Source organism: Podarcis filfolensis (assembly GCF_964270895.1).
Source record: "Podarcis filfolensis genome assembly, chromosome: 2".
Classification (NCBI taxonomy): Eukaryota; Metazoa; Chordata; class Lepidosauria; order Squamata; family Lacertidae; genus Podarcis; species Podarcis filfolensis.
Genome location: NC_139605.1, coordinates 90,364,534 through 90,380,197, shown reverse-complemented (window position 1 = coordinate 90,380,197; position 15,664 = coordinate 90,364,534). Strand labels below are relative to the sequence as shown.

The following is a 15,664-nucleotide window of genomic DNA, read 5'->3' as shown; positions in this document are numbered from 1 at the left end:
CAGAAACACACACAAAAACACACACATTAATGCAATCATGGCAGTGCGTCCTTCAGCTTCCATGGAAATGCTGCGGATGCCCACCAATCAGGGGCTGTCACTGAGATCACACCCACATGCCACCAACGCAAACAGAGAGAGCCATTTAACTCACACTGACATGAAGGGGTAACCAGGACACCTCCCTGTGCATTGCCACACATAGCACCATTCGCACAATGCCCCCATTTCCATGACACAGGCAGCAGCAAACCCATGGCTGCAAGTCCCCAGGCCAGAGTTCAAATCCTCTTAATTTCAAGAGTGGGGTTTCTGAAAACAACTCAGAAAGGAAAGGAAGAAACCACACAGCATAGCTCTGACGTAACTCCCTGGTCAGGAGATCTGCAGAAGGGACACACATTGAGACAAGGGTTCAAGACCCACAGAGGATGGTAGTTGGGGGGTTTCTTCCACCAAGCAGGAAGAGGAAACAGTACAACCCAGCACTGAGAGTGTCAGCTTCTAGTGGCTCATTGCATAGAACATGGGGTTGGGATGTGATGGGGAGTTCAAGCCCTACCAGAGGAAATATGTCTCTACTTGCCTTTTGCAGGCCTGAGGGTGCGAAAGTCATGTTAGAGGCATGTTAAAGGTAAAGGGATCCCTGACCATTAGGTCCAGTTGTGACTGACTCTGGGGTTGCGGCGTTCATCTCGCTTTATTGGCCGATGGAGCTGGCATACAGCTTCCTGGTCATGTGGCCAGCATGACTAAGCTGCTTCTGGCAAACCAGAGCAGCGCACGAAAACGCCGTTTACCTTCCTGCCAGAGCGGTACCTATTTATCTACTTGCACTTTGACGTGCTTTTGAACTGCTAGGTTGGCAGGAGCAGGGACCAAGCAACAGGAGCTCACCCCATCGCGGGGATTTGAACCGCCGACCTTCTGATCGGCAAGCACTAGGCTCTGTGGTTTAACCCACAGCGCCACCCGCATCCCTAGAGGCATGTTAGGGAGCTCCTAAGTCTCAGGCCTACACTGCCAACACCACATAGCAGATCTTTACTTACACAGACACAGCAGCATACAGGAAATGACGACAAGACAGGGCATTTGTCTTTCTGCAGCCTGCAATCTCCATTCGTCTCTTTTTCATCTGGCCACTCATTGGGAGTAGATTTTGAAAGGAATAGAGGAATGGCTGGAATTGCCAATCAGTCACCTCAGGAGGTTTCCTGTGCCTTGTCCAACTGACAGCATCCTAACAGGTGCAGTGTTCTTTATTGGTCCGTCCAGCTTCATGGCAGGGACACCGTCCCGTTTCACTACATGACTGTCTGCTTTGAAGCTTGCAATGGTGCAGGAGCCTGCCTGGAACAAATGGACTGGCAACCTCATAGAGGAACAGGGATCACCCTGACCCCTGCTGCTGATCATGGGTGCTCCCTCCCTATGGCCTCCATGGAACTGAATGTGGGAGAGAGGTACAGTGGCCTTTGGAGAGCACTGGAGATGCAGGCTGAATGCACACTATACCTTGGAAGCACATTCAAAGCACATTCTTTCCCCTCAGTGTAATCTAGGACTGGACTGGAGCCTTTTTCTCTTGGAAAGGTTAGATTTGCCTGGCTTAACACTCAGAGGTTAAAGGACTATTATACTAGAGGCAAATAAAGAAGGTCCCTTGAAAAGAAGGGGGCAATGAATCCATATTCCTTTGTAGCAGGTGCTATGGTGCATTTGCTTAAGTCATCTGGATTTCTATTCACAAACTATTTGTCCTGTGGACAACTAATGGCATCATGTTTCATATACTTTGCATGCACCTGTTTTTAACGCCTCTATAATGCAGACTGTCTTCACATATAATGCTATATATAATATGGAATTTCTAGGATAATTTATTGGAGGTGATTCCATATATTATTTATATTTATTTATTTATTTCAACAAACTGTTATAAAGTCAATAAATAAATTAATAATAATAATAATAATAATAATAATAATAATATTGACTTTATAGGGTAGATGCTGCTGCTGGGTGTTGGCTGGCTAGAAGTGACCCATGACTGAGTTCTTGTTAGTGGTTCTCCATTTATTGAATGCCCTCCCTGGTGAGGTGCATCTATCTCTAAGTTTAGAGTTTATTTCTCTCTAAGTTTATCTCTCTCTAAGTTTAGAAAGACTTCCCTTTCACACAGGGATTTGATGGCTGAAATATTATGTTTCTGACAATCATTAACTTATTTTAGCTGTGAGGACATGAGATCATTTTTTAAAAATGTATTTTTTTAAAACGCTGTTTGTGAGACTCAGTTCCATTGCACTTGGTGGGGTACATTTCTGAACAAATATGCACAGGATGGGACTGTAAATGCTGCAGGGTATTTTGCTGCATGAACTTAAGGCTGTACAGTAGCACTTCAACATTCTATGACGCAAAGAAGATTGAAAACTTGTTTTCAATATTATTTGCAATAGTACAGAAATAAAGAAATAGCTTTTGTTTTGGGAAGGAGATGGAAGAAACAGCACAATGGCAAATTGGAGCCTGCTCTGGTAGAATGAAAATGTTATGACCATGTTTTATGAGAATTATAGAATTATATGTAGAGTTGGAAGGGACCCTGAGGGTCATCTAGAGCAACCCTCTGCAATCCAGGAATCTCAACTAAGGCATCTGTGACAGATGGTCATCCAGCCTCCACAAAAAAATCCTCTAAGGAAAGATAGTCCACCACCACTTGAGGGAGTCTGTTCCACTGTTCTTACTGTCAGAAAGTTTTTGCTGTTTAGTTGGAATCTCCTTTATTGTACAGTGGTACTTCGGGTTACATACGCTTCAGGTTACAGACTCCGCTAACCCAGAAATAGTGCTTCAGGTTAAGAACTTTGCTTCAGGATGAGAACAGAAATCAGGCTCTGATGGCGCAGCAGCAGCAGCAGGAGGCCCCATTAGCTAAAGTGGTGCTTCAGGTTAAGAACAGTTTCAGGTTAAGTATGGACCTCCGGAACGAATTAAGTACTTAACCTGAGGTACCACTGTAACTTGAATCCATTGGTATGGGTCCTACCTCCAGAGCAGAAGAAAGCAAGCTTGCTCCATCTTGCATGTGACAACCCTTTAGATATTTGAAGATGACTATCATATCTCCTCTCACTTTCCTCTTTCCCAGACTAAACATACCCAACTCCCTCAACAGATCCTCATAAGGCTTGCTTTTCAGACCCTTGATCATCTTGGTTGCCCTCCTCTGTATGAATTCTAGCTTGTCAATATCCTTTTTAAACTGTGTAGTTCACAACTGGACACAGTATTCCAGGTGTGGTCTGACCATTTCCAATGTCCATTTATTCTTTTATGTAGAGACTAGCCAGTTTGTTATATGCAGACCGCAGAAGGTAATTTCTGGCAGGTATTGGTGTATATTAGACAGAATCTGTACCTGCTGATGTCCAGATTAATATCTGGAAATTTCACAAAATCACCATCGCTATTGAGCAGGCAAATAACTTAGTCTACAATTTATTATTATTATTATACTACCCTATACCCGCAGGTCTATATGATTAATTGCCAAACATTAAATTTAATTATGAAGGACTAGTAACTTGATACTTTTTACCCAGTATATATTTTCCAGTTTATGAACATAGAATTTCAGCGATATAAGTATAGATGCCAATGTCAAATACAAATAATAATAATAGAATCTCTAAGTAGCTGAAAGGAAATCCATGCTCTAAAAATACATCTTCTATAAACAGGGATTTTTTCCCCTCCGCAGCGGTCCCAGAACGAGAGAAGTAGCCTGCCGGGTCTTGCGGCTCACCATGTGAGATCCACCCCTCAAGGAAACCCCTCGTTTCGATGGTCAGCAAACAGCTCCTGTTTCAGTCCCTAAAACTAGCCGCCGTTCGCTGTGCACAGATGGTTTGGAGAGAAGGGCGGAAGTACAGCGTCACCCTTCACCCCACCCTAACCTACCACAGCTAAAGCCCTGAAATGTGAGGCGAACGTAGCCAATCCAGTGCAAGCTTATTTAACTGCACCTGAAGCCACACGTATGATACTTTGGAGTAAAGCGGGTTATTTTGCCATCAACAAGGATGGCGGCTATAGAGATGTTTGGGGGAATGGCGTGAAGGGTTGCCTGGGAGCATTCTCCAGCTGGCGGGGAAAGGCCCCAGGATTTGCTGGGGACCCCAGAGACAAAAGAAAGGGGATATTAAACCCGTTCTGGTAAGTAACCTACCGCTCCCTTCGGGAAGGATGGAAAAAGGGGTCGCTCCTTGAGACCCAAGTTTCTGCCCTTAGTCCTGAGGCGGCTTGTTTTTAATATATCCCCACGCCTTCCCCCCTACTCTGAGGATTTAGCGAGGCACTGGGATAAGGAGGCATTTCAAAGCTGCTGTTTTGGGGGGAGGGACGGGGAGAGAAGTGCCGATTTGTCAGCTTTGCAGCTCTTGTCAACACGCGTCGCCTTCTCACGATCTGTGAGTTGGAGGCCACCTCTGCAAGGCTGTGAACTTTTCAACCTATTCCGGGGTGTTTCAGTGGGTGTCTCGAGTCAGGGTAGCCAGACCCTGCAGGAGAGTAACCAGGCGCCTTGCAGTAGGAAGTTTCTGCACGACGCCAGTTCCTTGCAGCTGCAAACGCTTGCAAATCTTGCAACCCACGCAAGCTCCCTCCTTCTCTGCCTTCCTCCCCGGCTTGCTGGTGGAACTCGGGAGTCATATTACTGTCTCTGACTGACAAGCTGTTACTTGCCCATTGCTGCTTAATTCAGAATTCAGTCCGTGTAAATGCGCCTTGCTAGTGCCAGTGTAGGCAGACGACGCTGACACTGCAGTGTTAGCAGGTCCATGCTGTGCTTCCCGCGCGGTGAAAGCCCTGACACGTGTTAAGGAGTTTCTAGGAACGTTCTGCACTTTGCCCGGTGTATTGCATAACCGTATATAACCAAGCGCAAGAGACGTTAGAAGTAACCAGGCAGTCACCCACGTTGCTATGTTACAACAGCATAATGAGGAGAACACTACTGCAGCATATCTAAACGAGATGCTCGGTACTCATCCTTTCAAGTACCGGTACTCTTCTCCACATCGTTACTTTCCTAATCAGATGCCCTCCAGACGTTGGCATACAACAACATGGCCACTGGTTGGGGATGATGGGAGGTGTAGTCCAAAAACAGCTGGAGGGTGCCTGGTTGGGAGAGGTCGTTTTACCATGATGCAAGTGTGCCTCCCCCCCCCCCCATGCACTTTGTGGAAGTTTCCTCTGATGGTCAGCTGATTTTAAAAGTTTTCTTTTTAAATTTAAGAAAAAGCCTGTTTCTAACTAATGGACCAATTTAGGTAAATATTTCAGTATCACCTTATCACTGATCATATGTCGTCTTTTGACTAAATAATGCAGAAAACGAATCCCTCAAATTCACCTTTTAAGGTATTAGCAGAATCCATTGTTTGCAAAAGTGTAATTGGTACTAAACCTTCCCACTCATCTCCATAGGGGTTTGCTTAGTAGTCAGATTTTTAAAACTACTGTACTGTATCGTTAATTGGATTGATTAGTGCTCCTGTGCCTAAATGACTGCATTGCTGGTTACAAGCCATAGCGGTTTGGGTAGTAAACAAAATTAAACACCAGCCGTGCAATCCCACGTATGTCTATGCAGGAGTAAGGCCCATTTAGTTCACTGTAACTTGTTTTTTTTCTAGTTTGGTGCCCTGTTGACTGGGGTGAGATTTCAGGCTGGTGAGATCTACTTTTAATCTTGTTAGAACACTAAGATCTACCAACCAGAGCTTGGTGTAAAAGAAATACACTTGGACAAAAATAATCATGGGCCTAGGAATTTGTTCTGAGTACTGGAATTGCCCTTAGCTTTCTTAATTTTACTGGGGAGTCATTTAGTTTCTGCTTTATTAAACAATGCCATGTCTATGTTTGGTGGCTCAGTGGTGGAAAGGGTATGCTAGCTTTAGTGGAGATATTCTCTAACTACACCCAAAACATTTTTCTCCTTCCAATAACCAATGTGGAGTCTGCATAAATTATATAATGCGATTTGGATGGGATCATTTAGATAATTTTCTTTTAGAGTTTTTTTCTCATAGAAAACAATGACTTCGAAATGTCACAGAAAATGCACCTGCAGAGACTATATATGTTGCTTCCTTTACATCATATGTGTAAAACAATAGAGGAACTAGTCAGCTCTTACGCCGGAAATGATCTTATAGAGGTGCTTAAATTTAGGGAGCTCATGTCAGCCAATGAGCAGGTTTTATTTCTTTATTCCATTTGTATCCTACCCTTCCTGCAAAGCGCTCACGATTGTGCCTTGATGCTGCAGTCCTGTGTTTGCTTCCAGAGAACAGGCCCTTTTGAATGCAATGAATATTAGTTCTGTGGAATCATATGTAGGATTGTGCTGGATCTGTCACAATAACCCTGTTTTGTAGGTTAGGATGGGGGAGTTTGACTTTTGCAACATTTGACCAGTGAACATCATAGCTCATGGGAGAATTTCCCCCTTCCAAACCCAGATTATTCTACACTATTATAGCCTGAATTTGCTAGCAGACTTGGCTACTTCTTGTGATAATTCTAGACATCACTATGCCAGCATGGTAGGTATGTGATTCCCCAAACCACCCAAGATGAGACTAGACTAGACTGTTAATGGCCTGAATTTGCTAACATACTTTGTTGCTTCCATGTAATAATTCCGGATAATAGGTTTGGGTGCAGATCTCGGGCCACATCCACACCACAGATTTAAAACACATGGCTTCCCGAAAAGAACTCTGGGAGCGGTAGTTTAGCTCTGACAGAGCTACAATTCCCAGCACTCTTAACAAACTACAGTTCCCAAGATTCTTTGTGGGAAGCCATGTGCTTTAAGTGTGCTTTACATGCATGGTTTGGATGTGACCCTGGACCTTTTGAAACCAATGGAAGGGACGTACTGAGGGCTGGCAGGGGTAACGGGCATGCAGAGTGCCCACCCAAAATAAGCCCTAGTCTTTTGCTCCAAAGGTGAAGAATGTGGTTGGCTGCTTTGGTTCTGGGTGGTGCTCAGAACAAGCACCTGCCTACCCCCAACATCAAAGCAAACCCAAGCCCTGCTGGCCCTCTGGGCACTGTATCGCTGAACCCCTTTGAAGAGCCTCAGCAGCTCAGTGCTGAACAGGTCTCTCCTCTGCTTCTCAACTCTTGAGTTTAAAGCTGGAGAGAGGAGCTGTGGTCATCCCCACAGTTGCACTGGGCTTCCACAACTCCACAGAAGATCCCATCTCCCTCCAGCTGCAAAACTGGGAGTGGAAATTGTGCTGCACACCTATGGGAGATCTGGGACAAGGTCATGGGACAAGGATAGGATCTTGGCGTCCAAAGGTTTTAGCTTATTCAACAAAGGCAGTCTGAATTTTTTGAACTTTGCATATTCCCTATGTGTTTTTTTTATAATGTCCAAAAGAGAGTTGTTGTAGTTTCTTTATTTCTGACAAACTTGAAATCCTTTATTCCCCCCCCCCCTTGAATGAAACTGTAGGTAGCACTTCTAACTTGATTAAATTTGCTTGTGCAACCAGGAACAATATAAATTTTGCTTTGGCGCTGGATGTGGCCAGGCATTGTACTGATAGAATGGTGAATGCATACAATGGCTGCAGTTTTTTAAAACATGTTTTCTTTATAAAAGATCTAGGAGAATGCACATGTAAGCAAATATATCCCATAGAGCCTTGAGGAGTAGCTGGTTAAAGGCAAATCAGGTTGTGAAAACGATATCTGAACAAAGCAATGTATCGGAGAGTGTAGGTAAGCGCTAAGGGTGTCATTATGTAGCTTCCTTTTAGATGGGCAGGGTATAAATAAATTATTATTATTATTATTATTATTATTATTATTATTATACTTAACCAATTGCTGTTGGGTAGCTTAAGGCTGTGTAGAGGAGGCCTTTGGCCAGAAGCTGAGAAATGGGGATCACTGCTTGTTCTTTGCTTTTGAGGTGAGAGGTAAAGTTTCGGGTGTTATAGTTTGAATGTTGATGGTCAGGAGGCATGGTTTGCTTTTAAGATCACATTACAGCTTGCTGCCAGAGACAGAATGTCTCACTGCAGTGCAGCCCATATTCCTGTCTTGCACAGCTGTCTTGCCTCTTGACCTTCTCTATCAAGTGGCACAGAATTGAGCTTCTATTGCTAAGAGCTAAGATTTTTATTTTATTTTTGCAGGGTGGGTGGGAGTATTTTTGTTTTGATCTTGCTTCAGGCATTTTCTGCTTTTTTGACAGTCATTTTGAAGCTATATGTTTCCAAATTTGGCTATTTCAGAGTGCAATTGTTAATAGTTTTTAAAGCAACAACAAACCACCAACCAGAGCATCTTATTTCCCATTCTGCTACGGGTATTAGTGTGTTTAAAGGCAGAGCATGAAATATTTCAGCAAGATCTGTGCTACAGCTTCCTTTCATTCCGCAGCTGCCATCATCTGCTGTGCTCTGAAAACATCTCCTTGTAGCGTTCTATTCCTGAACTGGGCTGACAGGGCAAGATTAAGCTAGTGAGAATCCTTTCCATCCTGGGCTTCAGATAATGGAAATCAGGGACACAGTTCAAACCGAAGGCAAATTCTGAGGTTGTGCCAGACTGAAAGCATATAGCTCAAAGGAATTTCTAGGGGATGACTGAGGGCTCTACCTGTTTAGCTAGCAAGATGTGCTGAATATGGTCAATGCTGTGTGTACTTCACACTAAATGAAATTGCACCACAAAGAGCTAAATTCTGCACCCTTGATATATTATATGCCAATTTACGCATACCTATATACTGATTTTTTATAACTTACTCTGCTTTTGTATAATTTATTCTGCAAAGGATTATGCGCTGCTGCCTTGCTCCCTAAACGCTAGAAATCCCGCTTAGAACTCTCCTGTTTTCAAGAACAAATCAGTGTTACAGCTCATCAGTAACATATTATATTTTTCTCTTTTGGGTTCCTGGATTGTGGTGATACTGTTGATGCTATTAGGATTCCTACTTGAGTACTTTATGCATATTTCTATTTTAATGTTTTTCATTAAGTATATGATATACATCTATTTTGGTTTTCTTCATTTTCTATGTTGCATTTGGTGGTGTCTAGCAGAAAAAACCCCCTTTATGTTTCTAAATAAAATGAAGTGTTTGAGTGTGCAAAGTCAAGCTAAATTAGATTCCCCCCAATCCATGTGGAAATACAGACCAGTCTTATTACTGAAAACAATTCTGTTGCTTTCAAAGATTGACTACATTTTAACCTTGACTTTAGTAGCTGGTAGAAGACCTGAGTCAGACTCTGATATCTAGCAAGTCTACAACTGAGGCACAGACTGTGATTGGAATTTGACCCACAGGTCACAAAACGCTTGTTGGGAGAAACAGCTTGCAGCTAGGCTCTGTTTATTCCAGCTATGCTAAGATTTTCTTTACTGATGATCTAGCACCTTTCTTTAGACACTCTAGCCAGTGACGGATCCGGCTTGTGCTTGACTCTGTAGTGTAACCACATTGTCAAAGCAGATTTGATGTGTTGTTTCAGATAGCGGGAGAGTCATGACTACAGGCTCCATTGGAGATTATCTGGGCAGGGACCTGGTCAGAGATAAAAATAACAAGACAAATAGCTATTAGTGACAGGCAGCCTCTATCACAAGCCTCCTGGCTGGCATTTGAGCATGCCATCTCTGCAGCACCTGATGAAATCTGGCTTCTTACTTAGAGGCTGAGCTTGGCAGTTCTCTTGGACGTGTCAAGAAAATGCATTCAGTGCCAATGCAATAATCATGTTATACCTTACAGGGTATTTCATTTTGCCCATGGTACTGGCCTTTTCAGTAGTTAATACAGATGGACCCTATTTAGTGGTGGGGTGGAAGAGTTGCAGAAGGTACAATAAGAGCCATCTTCTGTTTTCCCATCTGTCTAGATCAGTTGTGATCTTGAATTCTCCAAAGTGCTTTACTTTAAGAGAGAGTGAAGGTAAAAGAGTGACATTTAACCCCTTTTGTTTCTGTAGATGTTATCACTAAGGCACGCTAATTGAACTTCATACATTATCTAGAAGAGGACCTCTCATGGAATGGTGGTTGTGGTCTTCTGGGTATGCTCTGTCCACTGAGTAACCATGGACTCCAAGGAGAAGTGTCAGGTAGGTTTTTTGGTCATGTTGTAGCTACTGTAGTTCTAGATGAATCTCTCTATTTAATTTGCTTCTGGTTGACTTTAGTTGGAAGATGATGAGTGGTCAAGTGTTCTTAATATCAGAATGGCTTTCATTGGTGAGAATCTGGAAACCCAGATTCATATTTACAGTGGTACCTCGGATTACAGACGCTTCAGGTTACAGACTCCGCTAACCCAGAAATAGTACCTCGGGTTAAGAACTTTGCTTCAGGATGAGAACAGAAATCGTGTGGTGGCAGCAGCAGGAGGCCCCATTAGCTAAAGTGGTACCTCAGGTTAAGAACAGTTTCAGGTTAAGAATGGACCTCCAGAACGAATTATGTACTTAACCCAAGGTACCACTGTACTCTGTGTGTGTTTTTCTACTACTTCCCCTTTACAACTGTGGAGGTTACTTCCAAGTAATCATAAGCATATATAACATAGTTTACATACTGTTCTCCTGGATAAGATGAATGCCAAGGGTTACTGCTGTGGGATATGTTGAACTTCTTGAGAGATATAGCTTGTGAACTTGAATGTAAGCTGTTTTCTGGCAGTGATAGTTGGTTAACAAAGATATTTCTGTACTATTATTAAGGATGATCATTGTGTGACTGTGTTGCCACACCGTGAAACTTAAAAAACCATGAGATTAGCTCTGAAATTATTAACTTTGGAAAGCTGGTTTTGAGCCTTCTTTTTACTTTTCAAGATTTTATCCACAGCCGTCATCGCTGGAAATGCTTTTTCTCATTTATTGTTTTTAGTGATGCACTACAAATAATAGTAGTCATGCTGGCCACATAACCCGGAAGCTGTATGCCGGCTCCCTCGGCCAATAAAGCGAGGTGAGCGCCGCAACCCCAGAGTCGGCCACGACTGGACCTAATGGTCAGGGGTCCCTTTACCTTTACCTTTTACAAATAATAGGACACCAGAAAGTGAAAGTTCCCATAAGTCCATGGCACCGAACTTTATATGATCATAGGCTATAGTCTGCTCACTTTCTGTGATTTTAACAGTTTTTCATGGCTACAGTTGTTGCAGAAATGATGCCAATTGTATGTGACCAGCTACTTGTTAACTTGCTTCTTCCTCCATATGAATGGGGGCAAGTGTGATCCCTTGAAAACATCAATGTCCACTAAATTCCCAGTTCTTAATGATGGAGGCACACAGTGTCTAAAAGTGGGGGAAAGCGGAAAAAAACAGGAGAGAGAAATGCTAGAGGAACTGATGTGTGAATCTATTCAAAGTAAAACATTTTATTTCACAAATCTACTTCTGGATTTATTGCTTCAGAAGAGAGCCAATGAAACCAAATCCCAAGACAGACTGCCTTTTGTTCGTAGAAAGGGACTTTTGATGTCAGGTGGAGTCTTGTTTTGGCTGTGCATTTAGGAATTAAGCATTCCTGTTTACACTTTCTCCATGGTTTCCTAACCTGCATCTTTCCAGAGAGATTGTTTTATATGGAATGCTGGTAGGATGGCATTCCTTATGCTTTGTTCAATCTGATCCAATCTGACCCAAGCATGTGTATTTAAGGACAGTTCGTCTTGTTCATGTGGGTTGTGTGGAATAGGGGTCCTCAACCTTTTTGAGCATAGACAAAAAAAGGAGGCAACATACCTTCCCTCAAACACGAAACACCCCTGGAAAAAGTCTCTTTAAAACAAACAAGCAAACAAACAAACAAATTAAGACAGGCTTGATGTCTGAGGGTGCCCATAGTTCCTATGGATCCCCCTTGGGGACCGTGGTAGAGGAGCACAACTTCTAGATCTACCTCTGCAAGTGCCAGACTGAATAATGTGTTAGCAATGTGAAAGGGTAGCATCCTTTTATTAGCTGAGTATGCTCAATCTAGCTTTGTCCTTGGTATCTTGAGGCAGGTGCATATCCTGATCTGAACAGGCATAGCTTATCCCTGGGTAGTGTATCTGCTACCTGTTACCAGATGAAGTGGGAACAATTCAACTGTTGGAGTGTCTTAATGATCGATGGCATGCGGTTGTTGTTGTTTTAAAGTGAGAAGTTGTTTTGCAATTGCAATAGTTGTGTGGCGAGGATAGGCTATTTGGTAGGGGCAATAGGAAAATGTTTGGGGTGAGGAACGCTCATTACAGCCTTGGCATTAGCACTTCTCTCACGGGTGTGTTTTGTGATCTCATTGTGCTGTGTTGTGAGATGTTTTTTGTGTGTGCATTAAAAGAGGATGTGGCTACAACTGTTGGGGTATCACTGCCCTTTTCTGTGGAAATCCAGCCCTCATTGTGCAACATGTGCTGGCTTGCATTTAAAAAAGTGAGCAGCCTGGGAACAAGAAAGAAGAATCACAAGGACAGTAATAAACTTTGAAGGTTGGAGGATTAGAGGGAACTCCAAGACACAAACTTGCTGACCAGTAGGAACCTTGCCCAATACTCTGCTCCCTCACAGCTACTTCAGTCAGAGCTTTCCTTAATCATATGCCCTCCAGGTGTTTTAGTGTTCTCCAGATATTGTTGGACTCCAACAACCATTGGCCATTCTGTCTGGAACTGATAGGAGTTATAGTCTGTAGGAAGAGACCAGGTTGGGGAATGCTGTACAATAAGTCCCATAACTATGTGGGGTCGAGAGAGAGAGAGAGAATCTTGAGATTCTTACTTTGCAGATGGATAAATAAATATGTTGTTTGGCCACACATTCTTTGATGCACTTACATCTAAAGTGTGGCAAAAGCCTTCTTGCCAGTTGGCAGGTCAGTCTGGATGATCAAGCTACCTGAGTCAAAGATTTTGCCCTGGGATATTTGGACATTTGCATGGGATCAAAAACTGCACCAAATGATGTGCTCTGTATTGTGTTAATGGGTATGTGCATTACATATAGCTGTTACTTTGAGATAATGAGGGATGGAGGAATTCCAGTAGTGTACTTTCTCTGTCTGGTTAGGGGCAAATCTGCATATCTGTCCTGGCTCTCACTGAATGAAGAACTCGAACTTGGAGTAAGGCTTCTGCTCAAATCTTTAATGCCCAGGTCAGTAGATATATAGGCAAAAACAGGGTCAAAGGCACAGCAGATACATGGCTAAGGCATTGATCCAACAAAACAATGCACCCTCTGAGTTCCTGTTATATGGAAATGGGGCAGCACAACTTCAGCATGGCAAGTGGGCAAGCAAATGCAAACTTCTGGAGGCTGAACCTGAGTTGTCTGCTCTTGGCTATGTTGGCACCTCCATGACCTAGGTGATGGAGAAGGGGACAGCTGCTGCTCCAAACTGAACTAAGTGTCTAAGTCGTCCTGGGAGGTTGGGCTAAAGGTGAGCTCCAGCAGTGCGGGGCGGGGGGAGGGAGTGCCAAGATCAGAGGTGGAAAAAAGCACCGAAGCATGGGGTGGGTGGGTACAAGGTGCCTGGGTGACAAAGAAGGGGGTAAAGCAGAGTGCTGACAGATTACACCACTGAGACACTTCCCAGGATCTGACTCCTCATTTGTAACTCTGCCCCCCTCTTGAGGTCCTGGCACAGCCCCTCCATACCCACTGGGCCCTGCCCCAAGGTCGTCAACCAACTGATCCTCTGACTTTTCTTCCTCCAACCCTGATCCAGCCAGCCCCTCCATGATGTCTCTTTAGGACTCAGGACAATTTCTCCTCTTGAATTTTGTACATCTTCTGCCCTTCTAACCCAACGATAGTGTATGCTGCATCTCAATAAACCTAACGAAGCTTGCTAATAATGGCTCAGTGACCCATTTTGGTATTGATCAGTGTGAGATATACAGCAATTACTGTACCTTGTAGAAATGCTTTCATGACCTTAGACAGTGGTGGCATTTTCTTGGAACAACTGAAACGTAAAACCTTTTTGTGCAATATGGGGCATGTCTGTTTAGGAACCAAGCATGTATTTCTATGAAGAGAGTGAAGAAATCTTGCTTCTCTGCCATCGTTACTTCCTCATAGTTTGGGGATATCTCGGGATCCAGCATTGTTACGGGAGACTCGGGTGGCTTTTTTCACTTATAGCCAGTTTTCCAGCTACAGCCCCTTTTGAGCAGAGATGACTCTGCTGTAGTACTCAATGCTCTGGCAAGACTGAATTATTACAGTGTGCTGCCTGGGAATGCCTTTGAAGATAACGCAAACTTCAGCAGGTTTCAAATGCAGCAGCCAAATTATTGGCTACAGTTCAGTTTAGAACTCACATAATCTCAGTCTTAAAACAATTGCACTGGTTGCCAGTTCATTACTACCCTGAGATGGTGCATTTTTATGTTGTTTTTTACTGAGTGTACAGGATGATTCACTAGTGACTATGTGTCTCACCTGATGTAACTTAAAAACATCAAAGTGCATTTTTTAGAGGTACTGGCCAAGTTGGCAAAAAAATATGGTGCAGGAAGTATTGTGGGGCTGAAGAAACCCAATCTGCACAGCTGCATTGTCAGAGAACCTGAGACTCTGAAAGATAAGGGTTTTATTGTCTAGTCTCTGCCATCCACACAGTTCCACTGCCAATAGCGGCTGAAAATAACCGTTGCTCAGATGTGGTGCAGCTTGGCATCCAGTCCTGGCTAAGAACCAGGTATTGCAGAACAAGAGAGCAAATATCCTAAGAGGTCATCCAGAAATCTTTGAAATTCAATTTAACAGGCAAGTTATCTGTTCTGATTCCTAATTCTGTTTAATGCTGGCAAGAACAGTCCCTGCTCTGGGATATGCAAACCACGTGAAGCAGTTAGAAAATCCAGTTTTGCTGTTTTTCCTCTCAGTTTAACTCTGGTTCCGATAGAGATTTTGGAAACGTCTGCTTTTTGCTCAATAGCAGTTTGTTGTGTTGTCTGGACCAAAAAACAGTTAAGTTTGTGTGAAACAAGCCAACTTCAAAGCAAGGTTAAAATTATTTGTGACAGGATGGAAAACTAAGCCAACAAAATGAAGTTTTGCAGACTTAAGTGTAAAGTTCTGCTTTTTGGTGCGAAGACTCAGATGTCAAGATACAGGATGGGTGACAAATGACTTAACAGCACATTTGAAAAGGATATGGGAGTCCACATGCTAAACGTGAGTCAGTAGTGTTGTCTGGTGTCTAAAAAGGCTAATGCAATTCTAGATTGCATGAGAATTCATGGTATCACTCTGTTCTTTGATCAGGACTCACAGTTCTGGACACTGCGGCTTAGAAAGGACACTGACATATTGGCACATCCAGAGTAGAGCAGGGAACCTGGGGATCAGGTTTTGTGAGCAAAGGCTGAAGGGGCTGGGTATATTTATTTTGGAGATTTTAAAATTTAGAGATTATAGAATAGCCATCTTAATATTTGAAGGGCCACTGCATAGATCATGGAGCAGATTGGTTTTCTTTTGCTCCTGAGGAGAGGACCCAAACCAGTGAGTTCAAATCATGAGAGAAATGATTTAATCCAAATGTAAGAAATTATTTCCTGATTCAAGCTG

General features: G+C 43.2%; 1 protein-coding gene across 8 annotated transcripts in view; it reads left to right on the top strand.

The window, feature by feature from the left end:
* The first annotated feature begins 4,058 nt into the window (after positions 1–4,058).
* TMEM94 (transmembrane protein 94) overlaps positions 4,059–15,664 on the top strand; it is a 69,573-nt gene continuing 57,967 nt past the window's right edge. For 3 of the 8 annotated variants that reach the window (XM_083598067.1, XM_083598066.1, XM_083598065.1), the window contains exons 1-2: positions 4,059–4,227; positions 10,062–10,193. In XM_083598067.1, coding sequence (XP_083454193.1) covers positions 10,170–10,193 — 24 coding nt within the window. In that variant the 5' untranslated portion in view covers positions 4,059–4,227; positions 10,062–10,169. The remainder of the gene's footprint in view (positions 4,228–10,061; positions 10,194–15,664) is intronic. The other 5 variants (XM_083598060.1, XM_083598061.1, XM_083598059.1 and 2 more) reach the window with 3 other exon arrangements.